Here is a 20,607-nt window from a genome sequence, read left to right on the forward strand (position 1 = left end):
ATGTGAGCAATAGTCTCTGAATTTAGCATTTAAAGCAATGTCTCAATAGTGAATGTTTACTTTGGTGTACCTGAAAGGCGGTCTGGCTCTTTCCTTCTGCCCCTTAGCTACCTTCTTCCAACTTGGATCCCACATCAGAGAAAAAAAAAGAAAGAAAATAGAGCCTTCCCAGCATTGCTGTCACACCTGCGTGGGCAGGAAAGTCTTTCTGCTTAGATTTCTCCATGTTTTGGTCTAAACAGTTAGTTGCTTTGAATTTGGAAGAAGAAGCCTTAGAGGCTGAGAGAGTAGGAGAGAGCAGATGTGGGGCTAAATATCATCCAGTGACTTAATTAGTAGCAGAGCTAACTTTGTTACCTACCCAGGTCCTTGGACCCTTTGATCAATAGTAATTGGAAGAGGCCTGATGAGAAATTCCTGCAAGGCTTTATTGGGACTGGTGTCGCAGTAGGAGGGATCAACAATAAGAAACAGGTGCCCTTGCCTGCTCCTGGGAGGGGCAAGCTGGTTCCTTAAATAGGGTGAGGGGAGGGGTTGGCTCAGGTGGCTCACCTACCCCCTCCCACGGTGCCCTGTGCAGGGATCACATGCGGCATCCTCTTTTGCTTCCAGCATCTCAACATGGCAGCTGTTTTGTGGCCTTTTGTGTTTCATTTATAACTTGCCCCAACTGTGCATGCATGTAGTTATTTGTAGTCACTTATGGTTTCTTTGTCTTCTGCTGCTCAGAGGCACACACTCCCAGTAAAGGGCCCCAGGTCCCAGCTTGTCTGAAGGTCAAGGTGTTAGCAAGTTCAGCCTTGCTGAGGGCCACGATGAATAATTTGCCTGCAAGCAGAGAGCTAGGGTAGAAATCCGGGCTCCAGGCATTCTTTCCCATTCCTTTCTTTGTGGGTTAATGGCTCCACTACGCAGTGTTCATTATTTTCACCTCCGTGTGCTTTACAGATCTGCAACATGCTGAACGCCCCTGCGGATGAATACTTCACATTTCAGGTAACCTCCCTCTGCCAGGGCTCCCCTGGCAGTGCTGCGGGGAGGGTCGGCGCTGACCTCGATCCATTCCCAGAGTCTGCCTTAAGCTCAAGGGTGACCAGAAGGCACCCCCAGAGCTTTTAGTGGGAGAAGGAGGCTGCCCCTTCTCTGTTCTCTCCCACCCCTGATCACTTTGTGCTTAAAACAATGCCTGGCACATCACAGGTGCTCAATAAATGATTTAGCATGAATGATTTAGCTGGAAACATCCCACCACCTGCATTCAGCCCTTCGGTGGTTCCTTGGGCCCTTCCTGGCAGCTTATTGCCACTATGATCAGGAAAAGCAAAACTTCTTGGGGGCTGTCTTGCTGTCAGACCCATGGTTTTATCTTTCTTCTCCCAACTTCCAGAGCTGTGCCTCTCTACCTGTCCCTCCTCCCACCACCTGACCATTGGGGATAAATTGGCGTTTGGCCCAGTAGCCTCTCCTTTTCTGCCTTCTGGCCCTGGCTGTTTTGTGTTCTGTTTTAGCAATCCTTCAAGTTGGAGCTCTGCCCCAGTCAGGAGTAGAGACAGCCCTCCCAGTGGGGACCACTAGCCTCTATCTTCCAGTCTCACACAGAGGCCCCTAAAGAGCTCCACCTCTGCCCGCTGGGTGCAGGTGGTCTGTGGGGGTGGGGGAGGGGCACAGCCTCAGCAGCAGAAGGGGACTAGCTCCTCCGTTACAGCGCAGGTTACAGGCTTTCCCTCCTCATTCCTCTGCTCACCCACAAGGAGACATGCAGACGACCACGTGGTGTTTGCTCCCCTTCTCCCTCTAGCAGCTTAGATCTAATAGAAACCATGCTATCCCCAGCCCTGACCCCTCTTTGGATGGCAGTTCGTGCTTGGAAAAGAGTGCACAGGCAGGAAGAGGAACAAGGACTCTAAAGTATCTGAATCTCAAGCAGTCATTATCTAAACAGGGAGAGCGGGGAGCTGGCCCCAGAGAACTAGGCTGTGCTCTGAGGTTTGAGAGCCTGTGCTTTGTGGGGACATTGGGCAACTCCCATGGGAGCGGCCACACAAGGGCTCTGACAGCAGAGTAGAGAAGGAGGAACCATCATGGGGTAAACCTCCAGCCCTAGAAATTTCCAGCCCTCCAGGACACATCAAAACAGCACTTCTCAGGTGATAACCATCCCTGGGATGCTGGGCTTGGAAATCCAATCACATTAGCACTAAGCTGCACTTCCCATGGGTTGAGGACACCAACACAGGCCAGTTTCTGGGCAACGCCACTCTCATCTGAGCAGCACCGTTAGTCCTAGCAATCCCCCTCACTCTGCAAACTCTTTTGGAGCTGCACTGTGGTCTAAGACACTCCCACTCATCCCTCCATCCTTCCCTTTGACCTTAGCCCTGCATCTTGATAGGCTTTCAGCCTCTGTGGCTCCCTCTCCATTTTCTGCACAGGCATTGCCCCTGTGGATCACTCCAAAAAGTAGACTCAGGATAGGGTGCTGTCCTTCCCAAGCCCCCATCCTGTTCCACCTTCCTGTGCTCTCTCTCTGCTCACACCCACTTCCATTCTCAACAGTCCTTCTTGTATCTGAAGTTTAATGGAAAAACTAATTATTCAGAGTGAACTATGGTCAGAACAAGTCTGCTACCTTGGCTAACTTGGCCTGTTGCCTACTGTGCAAGTGCCACACCATGGCTCTCAGACTTGAGAGGGCTTCGGAATTACCCAGGGAGCTTATTTAAGAAGCATGCCCAGAGGTTATGAAAGAAGCTACAAAGGAAAAGATCTGTTGCCCTTGATTCTTGGGCCAAACTTTGAGAAACACTCCTGAACTTCTGTGTCTGCCTCCCTCACTAGACTGTTATCATCCTGAGGTTAGGGGCTGTGATTTGTTCATCTTTGTACCCCCAGCAATTAGCTCAGGTCCTGGAACATCATAGGGGCTTAACTGATGTTTGCTAAATTGAACCACACCACAGAACAAAAGACAATCTTGATGAATCAGTCAGGAAAACAGAAACCACACTAGGTGTCTCAACAGAGAGAATTTAATATAAGGAATTAGCCAAACAGGTGTTGGAGGACAGAAAAAGTGAACAGGGAACACTGAGGTAACTCACAGGTAAGTGCTTCCCATGTCTAGGGCTGGGGGCGGGGGCAAAGAGAAATCAAGATTGTCACAATACAGACACTTGGTTCTAGGACACTTAAATGTACTAGAGCACTTTTATGGCTGTATAGTCCTAGCTATGTTTTGACACAACATAGGAATCATGAATCTAACACCATTGAGTTATTTCTTCAAATTAAAAGTAACCCAAGTGGGAAATAGTGGAGGCTGGCCATAAAGGGGTAGTGTAAGGGAGCCTTGTGGTGATAGATTGGTTCTTTACCTCAGTTCTAAGGGAGGTTGTACATATCTCCACACCTCCACACTCCCACACATGCACAAAAAATACACATAAATCTGGTGAAATCTGAACAAACTCCATGGACTCCAATATGTATTGCTATTTTTTTTTCTTTTAAAAATTTTTTTTAAATACTATTTTTTGTATTTTCTGTTTTTTAATAATTTATTTATATATATATATTTCTACTGTACAGCATGGTGACCCAGTTACACATACATGTATACATTCTTTTTTCTCACATTAAGCATTCCATCATAAATGACTAGACAGAGTTCCCAGTGCTACACAGCAGAATCCCATTGCTAATCCATCCCAAAGGCTACACTCTGCATCTATTTACCCCAAGATCCCAGTCCCTCCCACTCCCTCCCCTTCCCTCTTGGCAACCACAAGTCTATTCTCCAAGTCCATGATTTTGTTTTCTTTGGAAAGTTTCCTTTTTGCCGTATATTAGATTCCAGATATAAGTGATATCATATATTATTTGTCTTTCTCTTTCTGACTTACTTCACTCAGTTCCATCCATGTTACTGCAAACGGCATTATTTTGTTCTTTTTTATGGCCGAGTAGTATTCCGTGGTGTATATATACCACATCTTCCTAATCCATCATCTATCAGTGGACATTTGGGTTGATTCCATGTCTTGGCTATTGGGAATAGTGCTGAAATGAACTTGCAGGTGCATGTGTCTTTTTTAAGTAGAGTTTTGTTTGGGTATATGCCCAAGGAAGATATTCCCTGGTTTTGATTGTGTACTGTAGTGACACAAGATGCTACTGTTGAGAAAAGTGGATAAAGGGGAGGTGAGACTTTTCTGTACATTTATTTTGCAACATCCTGTGAATCTATAATTATTTCAAAATAAAAAGTTAAAAAAAGAAATAACCTCAGTGTCTTTATCCTTTGTAGAAAGGACCTGTAGATGAAACTGGCTGGGTCATTAAAAACGTCTTGTCCCTGCCTATTGTCAACAAGAAAGAAGACATCGTGGGAGTAGCTACATTTTACAACAGGAAGGATGGAAAGCCTTTTGATGAGTATGATGAACACATCACTGAGGTAAGTGCAATTATAAAATAATGGAAGTAGATGAAATTCATGAAATGATAGAAGATACATAATTGTCATTCTAGAATGATGCTTTAGGAGGGCAATTAAGATGTGAGTCACACGTGATTGCATCAGTGTGTTGTTGTGTCATTTCTATTTCCTGACTTCCATAAACAGCAATGTCTTCTGTCAAAGCATGAACTTCTGTTTTAATCAAAATTCTTTCCAACACCAGGAAATTGGGAGAAAATGTTTTTCTTTCCCCACTCCCTTTCAGTTCCTTCTCATTCTTGCTATCACTCCAGCCCTCTCTGATTTTCATGCTTTACACTAGATTTTTTAAGTTCCTCTCCTATAATAAAAGTATTCTTGGTGTGTGGAGCACTTTAAAAAGCAAAGGCTTAGCCAATTGTTTTGCCTTGGGCTGATGAGTAGTACTTGTCTTTCTTAGATTAAAACAAGAAGCTGAATTATTATTAGTGGAAGAGAAATTGATTGATAAGAAAGTGTGCAGACTGGTGCCTCCAAATCCATTTTTCTTTCATTTTAGAGAATCGAATCACATTTTATCCATTTCAGACTCTCACACAATTTCTTGGATGGTCTCTTTTAAATACTGACACCTATGAGAAAATGAATAAGCTAGAAAACAGAAAGGACATCGCTCAGGAAATGCTCATGAACCACACCAAAGCTACTCCTGATGAAATCGAGTCTATTTTGGTAAGTGAGGAATTCAGTCCTGTGAACATTAGATGGTACCTAACCATGGCTTCTGGAATTCACCTAGTTACCTGACAAAAGAGAATAAGTTTAGTCCTGGGCTAAGGAGGGGGACAGAAAGAAGGAAGGGTTGGGGAGAACCCGGGTGGCCCACAGTACACAGAACTTTACTGAACTTCTAGGCTCCTTGGTTGGAATAGCACTTTGTTAAAAATAACTGTGTAGGAGCTGGAGTAGTAAGGTTTGGATTCAAGTGTGTTAGCAAGGAAAAAGATATTTCCAGGAAGGAAAACTTATCAATCAGCTATTGTCATGTGATGCTGCATAGCAACCATAAACTCACCAAAAACTCTCAGTGGTATAGGACAATAAGCATCTGAATTCATACCTTTGTCCGTTGACCAGGATTCAGTTGATCCTGGTTGGGCATGGCTACAAGCTATGAGTTTTAGTTTGCTCTCTGCTTCTCTCATTCTTCTTGACTAGCAGCCACCTGGTGGATGTTCTCATGGTGATGACAAGTGCAAGAGAGTAAGCCCAGTTGTACAAGTTCATTTCAAGTCCTTACTCACATCCCATTCACTGAAATTCTCATTGGCCAAACATGACCAAAGATCAACATCATGGATGATGGAGGAGCAAGGAAATATTTGCTAACAGTCTTCTAATCGCCACCAAATGAAGGGAAAATGTTATATACCCACTATCTCTAGTCCATTTCCCTAGCTTTTGAATGCATGTGGGTGTAGTTCTCCTGGGGTATTTTTGGTTTGGTTTTGGTTTTGCTGGGTGGTTTGAGACTTCAAAGAAATTTGATTTGAGAGTTCCTGTGATGTTGAAGATGAGAATGTCTGGGGAGAACAAAGGGAAATTGCTATAAATTAATAGAAAAAGACATAAGCCACTTATTTTCTTGCCTTCATGCAGACAACCCATATCTTTCTCCCCCACTCCCCTCAACTCTTTGAGATAGCTACTCTTACATTTTGGGGGAAAAGAGAAATTAATTACATTAATTTTAAAAGACAACCCTACATAATCGAGTACTACAGATCTTTGTATCCAGAATGCATCTTTATCATGGGACTCATTGAAGCATAGCTTATTTTAACTGATTTTAAGAGTAAAGGAATCAGAAGTTGACTTGATAGGAATTTCACACCTCCTGTGCTTTTACATTTTAGAAATTTAAAGAGAAATTAAATATAGATGTAATTGAAGACTGTGAAGAAAAACAACTTGTCACAATTTTGGTAAGTGTTTTACTTATTTCCTTCATGCCTTTTAAATAAAATACAGAAGGACAAGCATTCTCATTTTCAAGTAAGTGTTGACTTTCCTCTTCCCTGGTACCTTTCAAAGCTCAAAAGGAAAGAGATTTCTTTTAACAAGTGATCTTCTGGTTCCCTGCTTTTCTTCCTCTTTATCAGCTGCAGTGCAATCCACAAAGGTAACTTAGAATCACAGCTAAACTTAATTAAACTATTGTGTAAAGAAATTCAGGCACAAACTCTAGTGATAGCATGGCCAGTTTGTCTTAATAGCTTTGGATTATACCATGACCAATCCAGATGATACAACAGAATTACAGTGTCTCTCAGACCCTTAGAGGCACCGCTATCACCTGCCATCTCTAGCTTCTCTTCTGGAGCTTGGAGGAATTCAGTTCTTTCCTATTGTTGTCATTGGCTAGCACTGTTATCTCCAGTCAAAATAACTTCTCTTCCAGTTATTAATACTGTATTTTGTTGTGTCTACTGTTAAACCTATCCAAACTCATTTTCCACAGTCTAAACCCACCCAGTAAGTTTTTAATTTCAGAGTTTGTCTTTATCAGTTCTAGAATGTATCCTTTTTTAAAAGTTCCCACTCCTTGCTGAAACTTTACATCATTTTATCTACGTTATCTTTCTTTCCATTTGTTTTCTTAAATTTATCGGCCAGAGTGATTTTGTTTTTTTTTTATTTTTAAAGTTTCATTAAAATATAGTTGATTTACAATGTTGTGATAATTTCTGCTCTACAACAAAGTGATTGAGTTACACACATACACATATCCATTCTCTTTCAGATTCTTTTCCAATGTAGGTTATCACAGAATATTGAGTAGAGTTGCCTGTGTGATACAGCAGATCCCCACTGATCATCCATATACAATAGCATGTGTATGCCAATCCCCAAACACCCATCCATCCCTCTCCCCACCCTTTCCCCTTTGATAACCATAATTTTGTTTTCTAAGTCTGTAAATCTGTTTCTGTTCTATAAATGAGTTTGCATCATTTGTACATTTTTTAAAGATTCCACATATAAATGATATTCTATGATTGGCTTTCTCTGTCTGACTTCATTTAGTATGATTATCTCCAGGTCCATCCATGTTACTGCAAATGGCATTATTTTTTCTTTTTTAATGGCCAAGTAGTATTCTACTGTGTATATATACCACATCTTTTTAATCCATTCATCTGTCGATGGACATTCAGGTTGTTCCCATGTCTTGGCTATTGTGAATAGTACTGCAATGAACATAGGGGTGCATGCATCTTTTTGAATGAAAGTTTGTCTGGATATATGCCCAGGAGTGGGATTGCTAGATCATATGGTGGTTCTATATTTAGTTTTCTGAGGTACCTCCATACTGTTTTCTATAGTGGTTGTACCAATGTAGATCCCCACAAATAGTGCAGGAGGGTTCCCTTTTCTCGACACCCTCTCCGCATTTATTATTTGTAGACTTTTTGATGACTGACATTCTGTCCAGTGTGAGGTAATAACTCATTGTAGTTTTTTGGTTTTTTTTTCTTTTTAGGGCCACACCCAAGGCATATAGAAATTCCCAAGCTAGGGGTCAAATCAGAAATGCAACTGCTGACCTATGCCACAGGCATACCAAAGCCAGATCCAAGCCATGTCTGGGACCTACACTGCAGCTCATGGCAATGCTCAATCCTTAACTCACTGAGTGGGGCCAGGGATCGAACCCAAATCCTTATTGTAGTTTTGATTTGCATTTCTTTAATAATTAGTGATGTTGAGCATCTTTTCATGTGTTTTTTTTTTTTGCCATCTATGACCATAGTGATTTTATTTTTATTTTTTAAATATTTTGTTATAGTTGATTTATAATGTTCTCTCAATTTCTGCTGTACAGCAGAGTGACATATATATATATATATATATATATATATATACACACATACATATATTCTTTTTATCATATTATCTTCCATCATGTTCTATCACAAGTGATTGGATAGAGTTCAATGTGATATATAGCAGAACCTCATTGCCTATTCATTCTAAATGTAATAGTTTGCATCCACTAATCCCAAACTTCCAGTCCATCCCACTCCCTCCCCACCCTTGGCAACCACAAGTCTGTCCTCCATGTCCATGAGTTTGTTTCTGTTCTGCAGATAAGTTCATTTGTGCCATATTTTAGATTCCAGATATAAGTGACATCATATGGTATTTGTCTTTCTCTTTCTGACTTACCTTACTTAATATGAGAATCTTTGGTTCAATCCATGTTGCTGCAAATAGCATTATTTTGTTCTTTTTTATGGCTGAGTAGTAATTATATTGTGTATATGTACCACATCTTCTTTTTTTATGATTTTAATTTTTTTCCATTATAGCTGGTTTACAGTGTTCTGTCAATTTTCTACTGTACAGCAAGGTGACCCAGTTACACATACACATATACATTCCTTTTTCTCACATTATCACATTCCATCATAAGTGACTAGATATAGTTCCCAGTGCTCTACAGCAGGATGTACCACATCTTCTTAATCCATTTATCTGTTGATGGACTTTGAGGTAGTTTCCATGTCTTGGCTATTGTGAATAGTGCTACAATGAACATATGGGTGCATATGTACTTTTGAATGAAAGTTTGTCTGGATATATTCCCAGGAGTGGGATGGCTGGGTCATATGGTAGTTCTATATTTAGTTTTCTGAGATACCTCCATACTGTTTTCCATAGGGGTTGTGCCAATTTACATTCCCACCAATAGTGTAGAAGGGTACCCTTTTCTCCACACCTTCTCCAGTATTTGTTATTTGTAGACTTATTAATGATGGCCATTCTGACAATGAGGTGGAACCTCATTGTAGTTTCGATTTGCATTTCTCTAATAATCAGTGATGTTGAGCATTTTTTCATGTGCCTCCTGGCCTTCTGTATATCTTCTTTGGAGAAATGTCTACTGAGGTCTTCTGCCCATTTTTCAGGGGTTATTTGATTTTTTTGATGTTGTTATATGAGTTGTTTGTGTATTTTGGAGATGAACCCTTGTCGGTTGCATCGTTTGCAACTATTTTCTCCCGTTCTGTAGGTTGTCTTTTCATTTTTTAAAAAAGGTTTCCTTTGCTGTGCAAAGCTTCTAAGTTTGAATAGGTCCCATTGGTTTATTTTTGTTTTTTTTCCATTGCCTTGGGAGACCGACCTAAGAAAGCATTTGTATGGTTGATGTCAAAGAATGTTTTGCCTATGTTCTCTTTTAGGAGTTTTATGGTGTCTTATCTTATGTTTAAGTCTTTTAGCCATTTTGAGTTTATTTTTGTGCATGTGAGGGTATGTTCTAGCTTCATTGATTTACATGCAGCTGTACATGTTTCCCAGCACCACTTGATAAAGAGACCGTTTTTTTCCTCACTTTATATTCTTGCCCCCTTTGTCAAAGATTAATTGACTGTAGGTGTCTGGGTTTATTTCTGGGCTCTCTGTTCTGTTTCATTAGTCCATATGTCTGTTTTTTCACCAGTACCACACTGTCTTGATTACTGTAGCTTTTTAATAATTTTCTTAAGTCTGGGAGAGTTATGCCTCCCACTTTTTTTATCCCCCTACCCCCCACCAGGATTGCTTTGGCCTGGGTCTTTTATGGTTCCTTACAAATTTTTGGATTGTTTGTTCTAGTTCTGTGAAAAACATCATGGGTAATTTGATAAGTATTGCATTAAATCTGTAAATTTCTTTGGGTAGTAAGGCCATTTTAATGATATTAATTCTTCCAATCCAGGAGCATGGAACATCTTTCCTTTTCTTTGAATCCTTTTTAATTTCTTTGATTAATGTTTTATAGTTCTTAGCATATAAGTTGTTCACCTCCTTTGTCAGGTTTATTTCTATATATGTATATATATTTTTGTCTTTTTTAGGGCCGCACCTGCGGCATATGGGGGTTCCCAGGCTAGGGGTCAAATCAGAGCTATAGCAGCTAGCCTACACCAGACCCACAGCAATGCCAGATCCAAGCCACGTCTGCGACCTACACCACAGCTCACAGCAACGCTGGATCCTTAACCCACTGAGTGAGGCCAGGGATCGAACCTGCAACCTCATGGTTCCTTGTCGGATTCATTAATCATTGAGCCACGACAGGAATTCCATTCCTATGTATTTAAATTTTGGAGCCATGATTTTAAAAGGTACTATTTTTTTTGTTTTAATATTCCTTATCTAATATTTCATTGTTAGTAAACAGAAATACAACCAGTTTCTGAATGTTAATCTTATATCCTGCTACTTTTCTGAATTCATTAATCAGTTCGAGCAGTTTTTTTGTGTGTAATCCTGAAGGTTTTCTATATATATTATCATGTCATCTGCATGGAGTGACAACTTTACCTCCTCCCAATTTGGATACCTTTTATTTCTTTTGTTTGTCTGATTGCTGAGGCTAGGACTTCCAATACTATGTTGAATAAAAATGGTGTGAGTGGACATCCTTGTCTTATTCGAGATTTTAGTGGGAAGGCTGTCAGTTTTTCTCTCTTGAGTGTTGTATTGGCTGTGGGTTTGTCATAAATGGCTGTTATTATGCTAAGATATGTTTCCTCTATCCCTACTTTGGTAAGAGTTTTTATCATGAATGGATGCTGGATTTTGTCAAATGCTTTTTCTGCATCTTTTGAGATGATCAAGTCATTTTTTAGTTTTTTTTTTGTTTGTTTGTTAATGTGGTCTATGACATTGATTGATTTGCATGTCTTGAACTATGCATGTGAACTTGGGATGAATCCCAATTGGTTGTGGTTTATGATCTTTTTTATGTGTTGTTAGATATGGTTGGCTGAAATTTTGTTGAGAATTTTTGCATCTATAGTCATCAAATATATTGGCCTATAATTTTCTTTTTTGGTAGTATCTTCGTCTGGTTTTGGTATTTGGGTGATAGTGGCTTCATAGAATGTCTTTGGGAATGTTCCTTCATCTTCAACCTTTTGGAAGAGTTTAAGAAGGTTGGGTATAAGTTCTTTGTATATTTTGGTAGAATTTGCCTGTGCAGCCATCTGGTCCCAGACTTTTGTTTGTAGGGAGTGTTTCTTATTACATATTCAAATTTCATTTCTAGTGACCAGTCTGTTCCAATCTATTTCTTCTTGATTCAGTTTTGTCAGGCTGTAGTCTTTAGAAAGTTGTTTGTTTCTCTGTTTCTTCTAGGTTGTCAAATTTGTTGGCATATAATTGTTCATAGTATTCTCTCTCTCTCTCTCTCTTTTTTTTTTTTTTTTTTTTGTATTTCTGCAGTATATGTTGAGATTTCTCCTTTTTCATTTCTTATTTTGTTTATTTGGATTCTCCCTATCTTCTTGGTGAGTTTGGCCAGAGGTTTGTTATTTTTTTGTTTACCCTTTCAAATAACCAGCTCTTGGTTTTATTGATTTTTTTCTATTGTTTTTTGAATCTCTCTTTTATTGATTTCCTCTCTGATCTTTATGATTTCCTTCCCGCTGCTGACTTTTTCTAATTATTTTAGGTGGTAGGTTAAGTTGTTGATCTGAGATTTTTCTTCTTTTTTGAGGAAGGCCTGTATTGCTATGAACTTTTCTCTAAGAACTTGCTTTTGTGGCATCCCATAGATTTTGAGTGGTTTTGTTTTCATTATCATTTGTCTTGAGGTATTTTTAAATTTCTCTTATTCTTCCTCATTGACCCATTGAGCTTTTTTTAGTAGTATGTTGTTTAGTCTCCATGTAGTCAGTTTTTTCTCATTTCTTTTCCTGTGGTTGATTTCTAGTTTCATGCCATTGTGGTCAGGGAAGATGCTTGAAGTAATTTTTATACTCTTAAAATTGTTGAGGTGAGTTTAGTGCCCTGGTATGGGTTCAATGCTTTAGAATGTTCCATGTGCATTTGCAAAGAATGTATATTCTGATTTTGGGGGGTGTAATGTCCTAAAAACATCAATTACGTCTAACTGTTCTATTGTGTCATTTAGGATCTCTGTTGCCTTGATTTTATGTCTAGAGGATCTGTCCTTTGATGTGAGTGGGGTGTTAAAGATCTCCTGCTATTATTGTATTCCCATCAGTTTCTCCTTTTATGTCTGTTAGCATTGTATGTATTTGGGTGCTTCTATATTAGGGGCATATATATTGACAAATATAATATCCTCTTCTTGAATTGCTGCTTTTATCATTAAATAGTGTTTTCTTAGTCTTTCTTTATGGCCTTCATTTTAAAGTCTATTTTGTCTGCTAGGAGTATTGTGACTCCTGCTTTCCTGTCTTTTCCATCCATATGAAATGTCTTTTTCCATCCCCTCACTTTCACTTTATTTGTGTCCTTTGCCCCAAGGTGAGACTTTTGTAGGCAACATATTGTAGGCTCTTATTTTTTTAATCCAGTCTGCCACTCTATATCTTTTGATTGGAGCATTCAGTCCATTGATATTTAAGGTAATCATTGATAAATACGTATTTATTGCCATTTTTAACCTTGTTTTCCAGTTAATTCTGTGTTTCTCCTTTTGTGTGTGTGTGTGTGTGGTTTTTTTGGTTGGATTATTTCCTTTTATTTTATGCTTGTGTCCTCTCCTTTTTAGGTTTTGTGAGTGTACTGTTTGGTTTTGATTTGCGGTTGCTCTGTTTTTCAAGTATATTAACCCCTTCCTACATCTGCTTGCTTTAGCCTGATAGTCGTATAGGCTCAAACACATTCTAAAAAAAAAGTTTAGCTTTTAGTTACTTTGCTTCCCCACATTTTATGATTTTGACATCCTTTTTTGTACGTCTTTGTTTATCCTTTTGTTGTTCCTTGTGTCTATCATTGCTTTTACAAGTAGGTGTTTTTTTTTTTCCCTTTTAGATCTGTATACTGGCTTATTTAAACGGTTACTTTCCAATTGTGATTTCTTCCACCTATATTTTCTTACTTCTTTGATATTTAGAGAAGCCCTTTCAGTATTTCTCTTAGAATGGGCTTAGTGTTGCTGTATTCTTTTAATTTTTGTTTGTTAGAGAAATTCTTTATCTCTCCTTCTGTTTTAAATGATAATATTGCTGGGTAGAGTATTCTAGAATACAAACTTTTCCCTTTTAGAACTTTGAATATATCTTGCCACTCTCATCTGGCCTGTAGAGTTTCTATAGAGAAATCGTCTGATAGCTTTATGGGGATTTTTCTTATAATTAACTCTTTGTTTTTCTCTTACTGCCTTTAGAATCTTCTCCTTTTTTTCAACTTTTGCCATTTTTATTATAATATGTTTTGGTGTGGGTCTCTTTGGGTTCAATTTGTTTGGGACCCTCTGTGCTTCCTGTATCTTGATATCTGTTTCCATTATATTTGGAAAGTTTCTAGCCATAATTTCTTTTTTTCTTTTTCTTTTTTTGTCTTTTGTCTTTTCAAGGCTGCACCCACGGCGTATGGAGCTTCCCAGGCTAGGGGTCTAATTGGAGCTATAGCTGCCAGCCTACACCACAGCCACAGCAACACAGGATCCAAGCCGCATCTGTGACCTACACCACAGTTCATGGCAATACCGGATCCTTAACCCACTGAGAGAGGCCAGGGATCAAACATGCAACCTTATAGTTCCTAGTCAGATTCGTTTCTGCTGCACTGTGACAAGAACTCCCATAATTTCTTCAAATATATTTTCAATCCCCTTTTTATTCTCCTTCTGGTATCCCTATTATGTGTAGATTGGCCCACTTTATATTGTCTCATAATTCTCTAGTATTGCTTTCATGTTTTTTCATTTGGTGTTTTGTCTGCTGTCCTGATTTGATGATTTCCATTGTTTTGTCTTCCAAGTCACTTATTTGTCCCTCTGCATTATTCATTCTGCTCTTCAAAGCCTTTAACTCAGCCTGTGTCACTGCCAATGAATTTTCTAATTTTTCTTGGCTCCTCCTTATATTTTCTAGTTCTCTTCTAAAGTAATCTTCATTACTGTTCATATCTGCTCTTAATTTCTTCATATCCTCTCTTAATTCCTTTAGAATTTTCACTATGTCCTTTTCGAACTTGGTGTCTGTTAGACTGCCGAGGTTTGCTCCTTCAGGGGAATTGTCTTGTTCTTTTAATTGGGAATGGTTCCTGAGCTTCTTCATTTTGCTTATATTTTTCTTATTCTGTGAGTTTAGAGAAAAGAGCTACTGTAGTCTTGGCTATTTATATGTGAGAACTCCCTGGGTACTTTTTTTTTCTTTTTCTTTTCTTTTCTTTTCTTTTCTTTTCTTTTCTTTTCTCTTTCTTTCTTTCTTTCTTTCTTTCTTTTTTTTGTGTGAGGGCCACTTTTGGTTTGGATGCTTACTGTCTCTTTCCTCAGTGTGTGCAGGCTGTTATCTGTTATCCCCTTAATAGAGGGTGTGCTGGTGTACAACGTACACTTGCTTCCAGGAAGATGGAGGCAATGGGCAGGGCCTGTTATCCAGTGCCTGGTTGCTGGGCCCTTGACAGTAGCAGAGATCCACGGGGAGGTGGCACAGGCTGCTCTTGGTTGCAGGGCCCTGGGAAGGGTCAATGACCCTCAGACAGATGTAGGTGGTGCCCAGACCATTTGGCAGTGGCAGAAGCAGGGCGTGTGTGTTCCCAGAGGCATGAGAGCAACAATGTGTGGCTCTCAGTTGCAGCAGCCTCTTTGGTGACCCCTGAGGTGATTGGGGCTGCAGGTAGTGCCTGTTTATGGATCCCTAGTGGTAGTGGTCCATGTCCACCTCTGGAGTCTGAAATGGCTGTGGTGGTTTTCCCCCACCATCCATACCCTACATAAGAGGTGTGTTGCCACCTGAGAGCCTGTTATGTGCAGAGAAAGATATTCCTATGACAGCCATGCCCTCCTCCTCTCACCCTCCCCAACAATGATGCCTTATTTGTCCTGCAGAACCAGGCCACCTCCTGCACTCCCTTGGTTGTGGTGCTCCATCCCCCAGCCTGTGGTACACTGCTCCCTAGCCCCTCACACTGTCTTAGGACTAGGACAGCCCTAATCCTCTCCCTGGAATGGAACTCTAAAGCCTGAATGTTAGTGCTCCGTCCCTACCTGAGTGTCTCAGGCTTTAGTGTCTAGGTTGTACTGATGGTCTGAGTGGCTCTCTCTGCTTTGTCCTCCTTAGTCCAGCTGCTGTGCTTTTCTCTGAGGCTTTTTAGGCTCCTCTGTCTGTTAGGTGGCCTTCCAGAGTGCAGTTGCTTTTCTCTTTCACAGCTCTCTCTCAGGAATGCTGGTCATTTCCTGATTGCTTTTTTTCTCTTCTCTCTCTTTTTTTCCCCTTTTGTTCTATCCAGTTAAAGGATTAAAGGGTTTCTTGCCCTTTTTGGAGGCTTAATGTCCTCTGCCAGCATTCAGTAGATGTTCTGTATGAATCATTCTACATGTAGATTTTTTTTTTTTAATGCGTTTGTGGGAGAAGGTGCCATGTCTTACTCCTTTGCCATCTTAATCCCCTCTCCTCACCATAGTGATTTTAAAATCTTCATCTCAATACCCGAATCACTTATATATCTGGTTCTACTGTCTATTTTTACTCCTGGATTTCAGGAATTTAATCATTTTAAAGCACACGTCATAATTTTTAAATTGAAAACCAGACATTATGGATAAAACCTTGCAGGCGCTTTGGGTGGTATTATCCTTCTGTTTAGAAGTTTAGATTTTCTTTTGGCAGGTGAATAGAGTTGGTTTTAGATTTCATTGGGCATGGTCTATTTCAGTTTGGTTCTTACTACTAGGGTGGAGCCTTTATTTCTAGTGTAGTCCTTCTGGGATGCCAACTGAAAATCTGAAATATTTATCAAGGGCCCTAAACCTTGAATTCAGAGGTTTGAATTCTGCTTTAAACTGAAATAATATCACATTTATTTCCCTAACTACCTCACCTGTTTTTCACTGCCCCTTTCTAAACTGTGATGTAAGTGTTCTTTCTAAACTAAGATGTACTGAATAACTCATCTTTCCCCTTCCCATCTTTTATAGGCTCTGTCCTCCTGTCCTTGCCCTGGGCTCTACACCTCAGAGCCAGTGGCCTTTGACCTTTTTCACAGGGCTTTGCTCCCATCCTGCACGTTTTCATGTCATCTGAGGCTCTTCCACCTTCTCTTGCTCTCTTTGGCTCCACCTCGGCACTTTGCTCTCACACTTGGCCCAGAAGACGACCTTTTCTTTTACTCATTTGACCTCAAAAAAACTTCTCTTCTTATAAAACAAAACTTTAATTGATAACTATGACATAGTAGGAATTTTCTAGTTCTCTGTTTAGAGGAGGAATGCCCTTACACTGGAGAAACAATGAAATGGGTAAATAACCAATAGCTTTACCAAAAAATAGCCTATTTTGAATGCAGAAGAGGTTCTAAGCTTGTCCCAAATCATTGCTGCATGAAACTTAAAGAAACAAACGTATTTCAGAAGGGTTCTTCCATGTCTTGGCTATTGCAAATAGTGCTGCTATGAACACTGGGGTACATGTATATTTTGAATTAGAGTTTTCATCTTTTCCATATATAAGCTCAGGAGTGGGATTGCAGAATCAGATGATAGCTCTATTTTTTTTTTTCTTTTTTTAAGGAATCTCCATACTGTTCTCCCTAGTGGCTATACTAATTTACATTCCCACCAGCAGTATAGGAATGTTCCCTTTTCTCCACATCCTCTCCAGCATTTATTTGTAGACTTTTTGATGATGGCCATTCTGACTGGTATGAAGTAGTTCCTCATTCTAGTTTTGATTTGTATTTCTCTAATAATTAGTGATGTTGAGCATCTTTCCATGAGTCTTTTAACCATCTATATGTTTTCTTTGGAGATATGTCTATTTTAGATCTTCTGCCTATTTTTTGACTGGGTTGTTTGTTTGTTTGTTTTTGAAACTGAGCTGTATGAACTCTTTGGAAATTTTTGAGATTAATCCTTTATCAATTGCCATATTTGCAAGTATTTTCTCCCATTTTGTAGGTTGTCTTTTTGTTTTGTTGGTGGTTTTCTTTGCTGTGCAAAAGCTTTTAAGTTTAATTAGGTACCATTTGTGTTTTTTTCTTATTATTTCTATTACTCTAAGCAACAGATGCAAAGATACTCCTGTGATTTATCTGCCTATGTTTTCCTCTAGGAAAAAGAGTGTTCTGCCTATATTTTCCTCAAAGAGTTTTATAGTGTCTGGTCTTACATTTATATTTTTAACCCATTTTTAGTTTATTTTTGTATATGGTGTTAGAGAATGTTCTGATTTCGTTATCTTACGTGTAGCTGTCCAGTTTGCCCAGCACTGATGACTGACCAGACTGTCTTTTCTCCATTGTGTATTTTTGTTTCCTTTGTCATAGATTAGTTGACCATAGGTGTGTGGGTTTATTTCTGGGCTTTCTATCCTGTTCCATTGATCTATACTTCTGTTTTTTGTGCCAATACCATACTGTTTTGATGACTGTAGCTTTGTAGTATATTCTGAAGCCAGGAGACCTGATTCCTCCAGCTTCATTTTTCTTTCTCAGGATTGCTTTGGCTATTTGGGGACTTTTGTGCTTCTAGACAAATTAAAAAAATTTTTTGTGCTTAATATAGCTGAGTCTCACCTTCACCATCTGGAAATTGGGGATTCTTGTGCAAGTTTGTTGTGGCAATAGTATGTAAAAACTGCATAAGCCAGTACTGGGCATGTAGAGGTTCAGTGAATTGCCCGTGGTATCCCCTTATTGTAATTTTATTTTACATGCAATGTTGAATATGTGAGACTAAAGGGGGAAAAAAAATGAATGTAATCTGAAACACTTGGTCCTTGTTTCAACAGAAAGAGGACCTGCCCGACCCACAGGCTGCAGACCTGTATGAATTCCGCTTCAGCGACTTCCCCATCACAGAGCATGGGCTGATAAAATGTGGACTTCGGCTATTTTTTGAAATAAATGTGGTGGAGAAATTCAAAGTACCTGTAGAGGTCAGGTGGTATTTAATTCAAAATGCCGCATGATTCTATTGCTGTACTCCATTAAAATTTCCTGTGGTTCAAAGGACTCCCTTTGGTGTAGATTTTATATTATCATTAACTTTGTCAATATATCCGCTTAAACCCTGTCAACAAGACCAACCTATCTTTTCAGATAAGGTTGTTACCGACCTTCTAACCTTTAGAAGTCGGTTCCAAAGTCTGAGTGGTGTTGTCTTCTTTGGGTGGCAGGTTCTCATCAGATGGATGTACACAGTGAGGAAGGGGTACCGGGCTGTCACCTACCACAACTGGCGACATGGGTTCAATGTGGGACAGACCATGTTCACTTTGCTGATGGTAGGTATGATGGTGAATTGTAAACCTGCACAACTCCCTCTTGAGTATGGTGAGAAATGGACACAGTCCATCACTGTAGATCAGTAACTTTGGAATTTGTGGATACAACCCCGCAAACCCCCAAATCCCCTGGATATCGTTGGGCACTTGGCTGGATTATCAGTCTGACACTCACATATTTAGATCCTTAAAGGAAAATTCAGTTACCTGCTGGGCTTGTAACTGCCCAGAATGAGCTATAGTCCTCAAGAAATAAAGCTAGCTTGCCCTAAAACCACACCAGATCCTCTTCCCCATGGCAGGCAGGCCCCACTGCACATGCCATGCAGGTGTATTAATCCAAGTAAATAGATTTATATATATATATGTTTTTCAGACAGGAAAACTGAAGAAATACTACACGGATCTTGAAGCCTTTGCCATGCTTGCTGCTGCCTTCTGCCATGACATTGACCACAGAGGCACTAATAATTTGTACCAGATGAAGTAAGTGAACACATGTGGCCATTTCAATGTGTCCTGGTGTCCCTTTATTTGTTTCATCAAAGTATTGAATTTGTACATTAAAGTGCACTGATCTTTGACTTGTACTTGTACACACCTGGGTAACATCCCCCAGCTCAAGCTAGAGACCATTTCTTTCTGAACTCACTATCTCCCTGGTCCTTATGCTTCCATCAGCTGACCTTCAGCTGACCTTGAATCTTACCATTGCCATCTTCCTCTCTTGCCCAAGAAAGGAAGCGCAGTTTTAAGCGTGCAAGCTCTCAGCTCAGACAGATTTGGACTTGCTGGGTTCACAAGTTGTTTAGATTTTCTAAGCCTCGATTTCCTCATCTGGAAAATAAGAATTATAACAATAGCACCCAACACCTAAGGTCGTTGTAAAGATAACATGAAATTATGCATATAAAGCACTGAGCACAGTGTAGGCTCTTGGCAGTTAATAATTATTAGGTAGTAGTATTATTACTGTTATTATGTCATTGGCACTTTTCAAAATTCATCAGCAATACCATGGCCATGGCCAGCCTAGCTTCTGGATAATGATATTTAAGAACCTCTATCTGCCTTGACTGCACTGTATCCTCATCTCTGACACATGACTTAGCTCTCTCCAGAGGTACCAGAGGTAGGGAAACATTTTAGAGGGAATGAGCTTTGGAATCTGGTTTAGGAAGTATCTGGTTTTGGGGATCCAGATACTTCCTGGTCAAGGGATCTTGGACACATCACTTCATTTATTTGAGAATCAGTTTCTTAACTGTAAAATGGTTATGACATCGACCTCTCAATTGAAATTGAGAATCAAATGAAATTATATATGTGAAAGTATACATAGTGAAAGTATATATGTGAAGGTAGGAAGTACCTACTTTCTTGAGTAGATGCTCAAGAAAAAATTATTCAATGAATAAAAAGGTGTGGGAGTTCCCCTGTGGCCTGGTGATTAAGGCATTGTCACTGCCGTGGCTTGGGTAGCTGCTATGGCGCAGGTTTGACCCTTGACCTGGGAACTTCTGTATGTGATGGTGCAGCCAAAACATTTAAAAAAAAAAAGTTGTGAGAAATGACTTTTCACCTGCAGCAACTCTACAGTTGGATTTTTTTTTTTGGAAAGGGGATCCCAGCTCTGGGTTGTTTCAGAGCTCCAGCCCATGCTGGCTCTTCCATACTCCTGAACACAGGCCCCCTTAGAGTCACTGAGCTCTCTTCTTCCCTCCTGACTGTGTTAGCCAATTCAGTTCTAAAAGAAAGGACACTTATTGAGCACCTCTTGTATGCTAGAGATCAGGCTAAGGACTTATCCTTTAATCCTCAGAGCCCTCCAGCATGGGAAGTGTTATTATCCCCTTTTACTGATGAAGAAACAAGCTCAAAAAAGTGATCTCTAACTTGTTTTAGATTAAAGAAAGT

The 20,607-nt window shown here is 39.7% G+C and overlaps 1 protein-coding gene across 4 annotated transcripts in view; it reads left to right on the top strand.

Moving 5' to 3' along the window:
- Nucleotides 1-20,607, top strand: part of PDE6C (phosphodiesterase 6C) — a 111,655-nt gene that overhangs the window by 59,940 nt on the left and 31,108 nt on the right. For all 4 annotated transcript variants that reach the window (XM_021071777.1, XM_021071778.1, XM_021071779.1 and 1 more), the window contains 7 exons: nucleotides 949-996; nucleotides 4,307-4,456; nucleotides 5,027-5,170; nucleotides 6,355-6,423; nucleotides 18,196-18,342; nucleotides 18,583-18,690; nucleotides 19,067-19,176. In XM_021071777.1, coding sequence (XP_020927436.1) covers nucleotides 949-996; nucleotides 4,307-4,456; nucleotides 5,027-5,170; nucleotides 6,355-6,423; nucleotides 18,196-18,342; nucleotides 18,583-18,690; nucleotides 19,067-19,176 — 776 coding nt within the window. The remainder of the gene's footprint in view (nucleotides 1-948; nucleotides 997-4,306; nucleotides 4,457-5,026; nucleotides 5,171-6,354; nucleotides 6,424-18,195; nucleotides 18,343-18,582; nucleotides 18,691-19,066; nucleotides 19,177-20,607) is intronic.

This window comes from Sus scrofa, chromosome 14 (assembly GCF_000003025.6).
Source record: "Sus scrofa isolate TJ Tabasco breed Duroc chromosome 14, Sscrofa11.1, whole genome shotgun sequence".
NCBI classification, from domain to species: Eukaryota; Metazoa; Chordata; class Mammalia; order Artiodactyla; family Suidae; genus Sus; species Sus scrofa.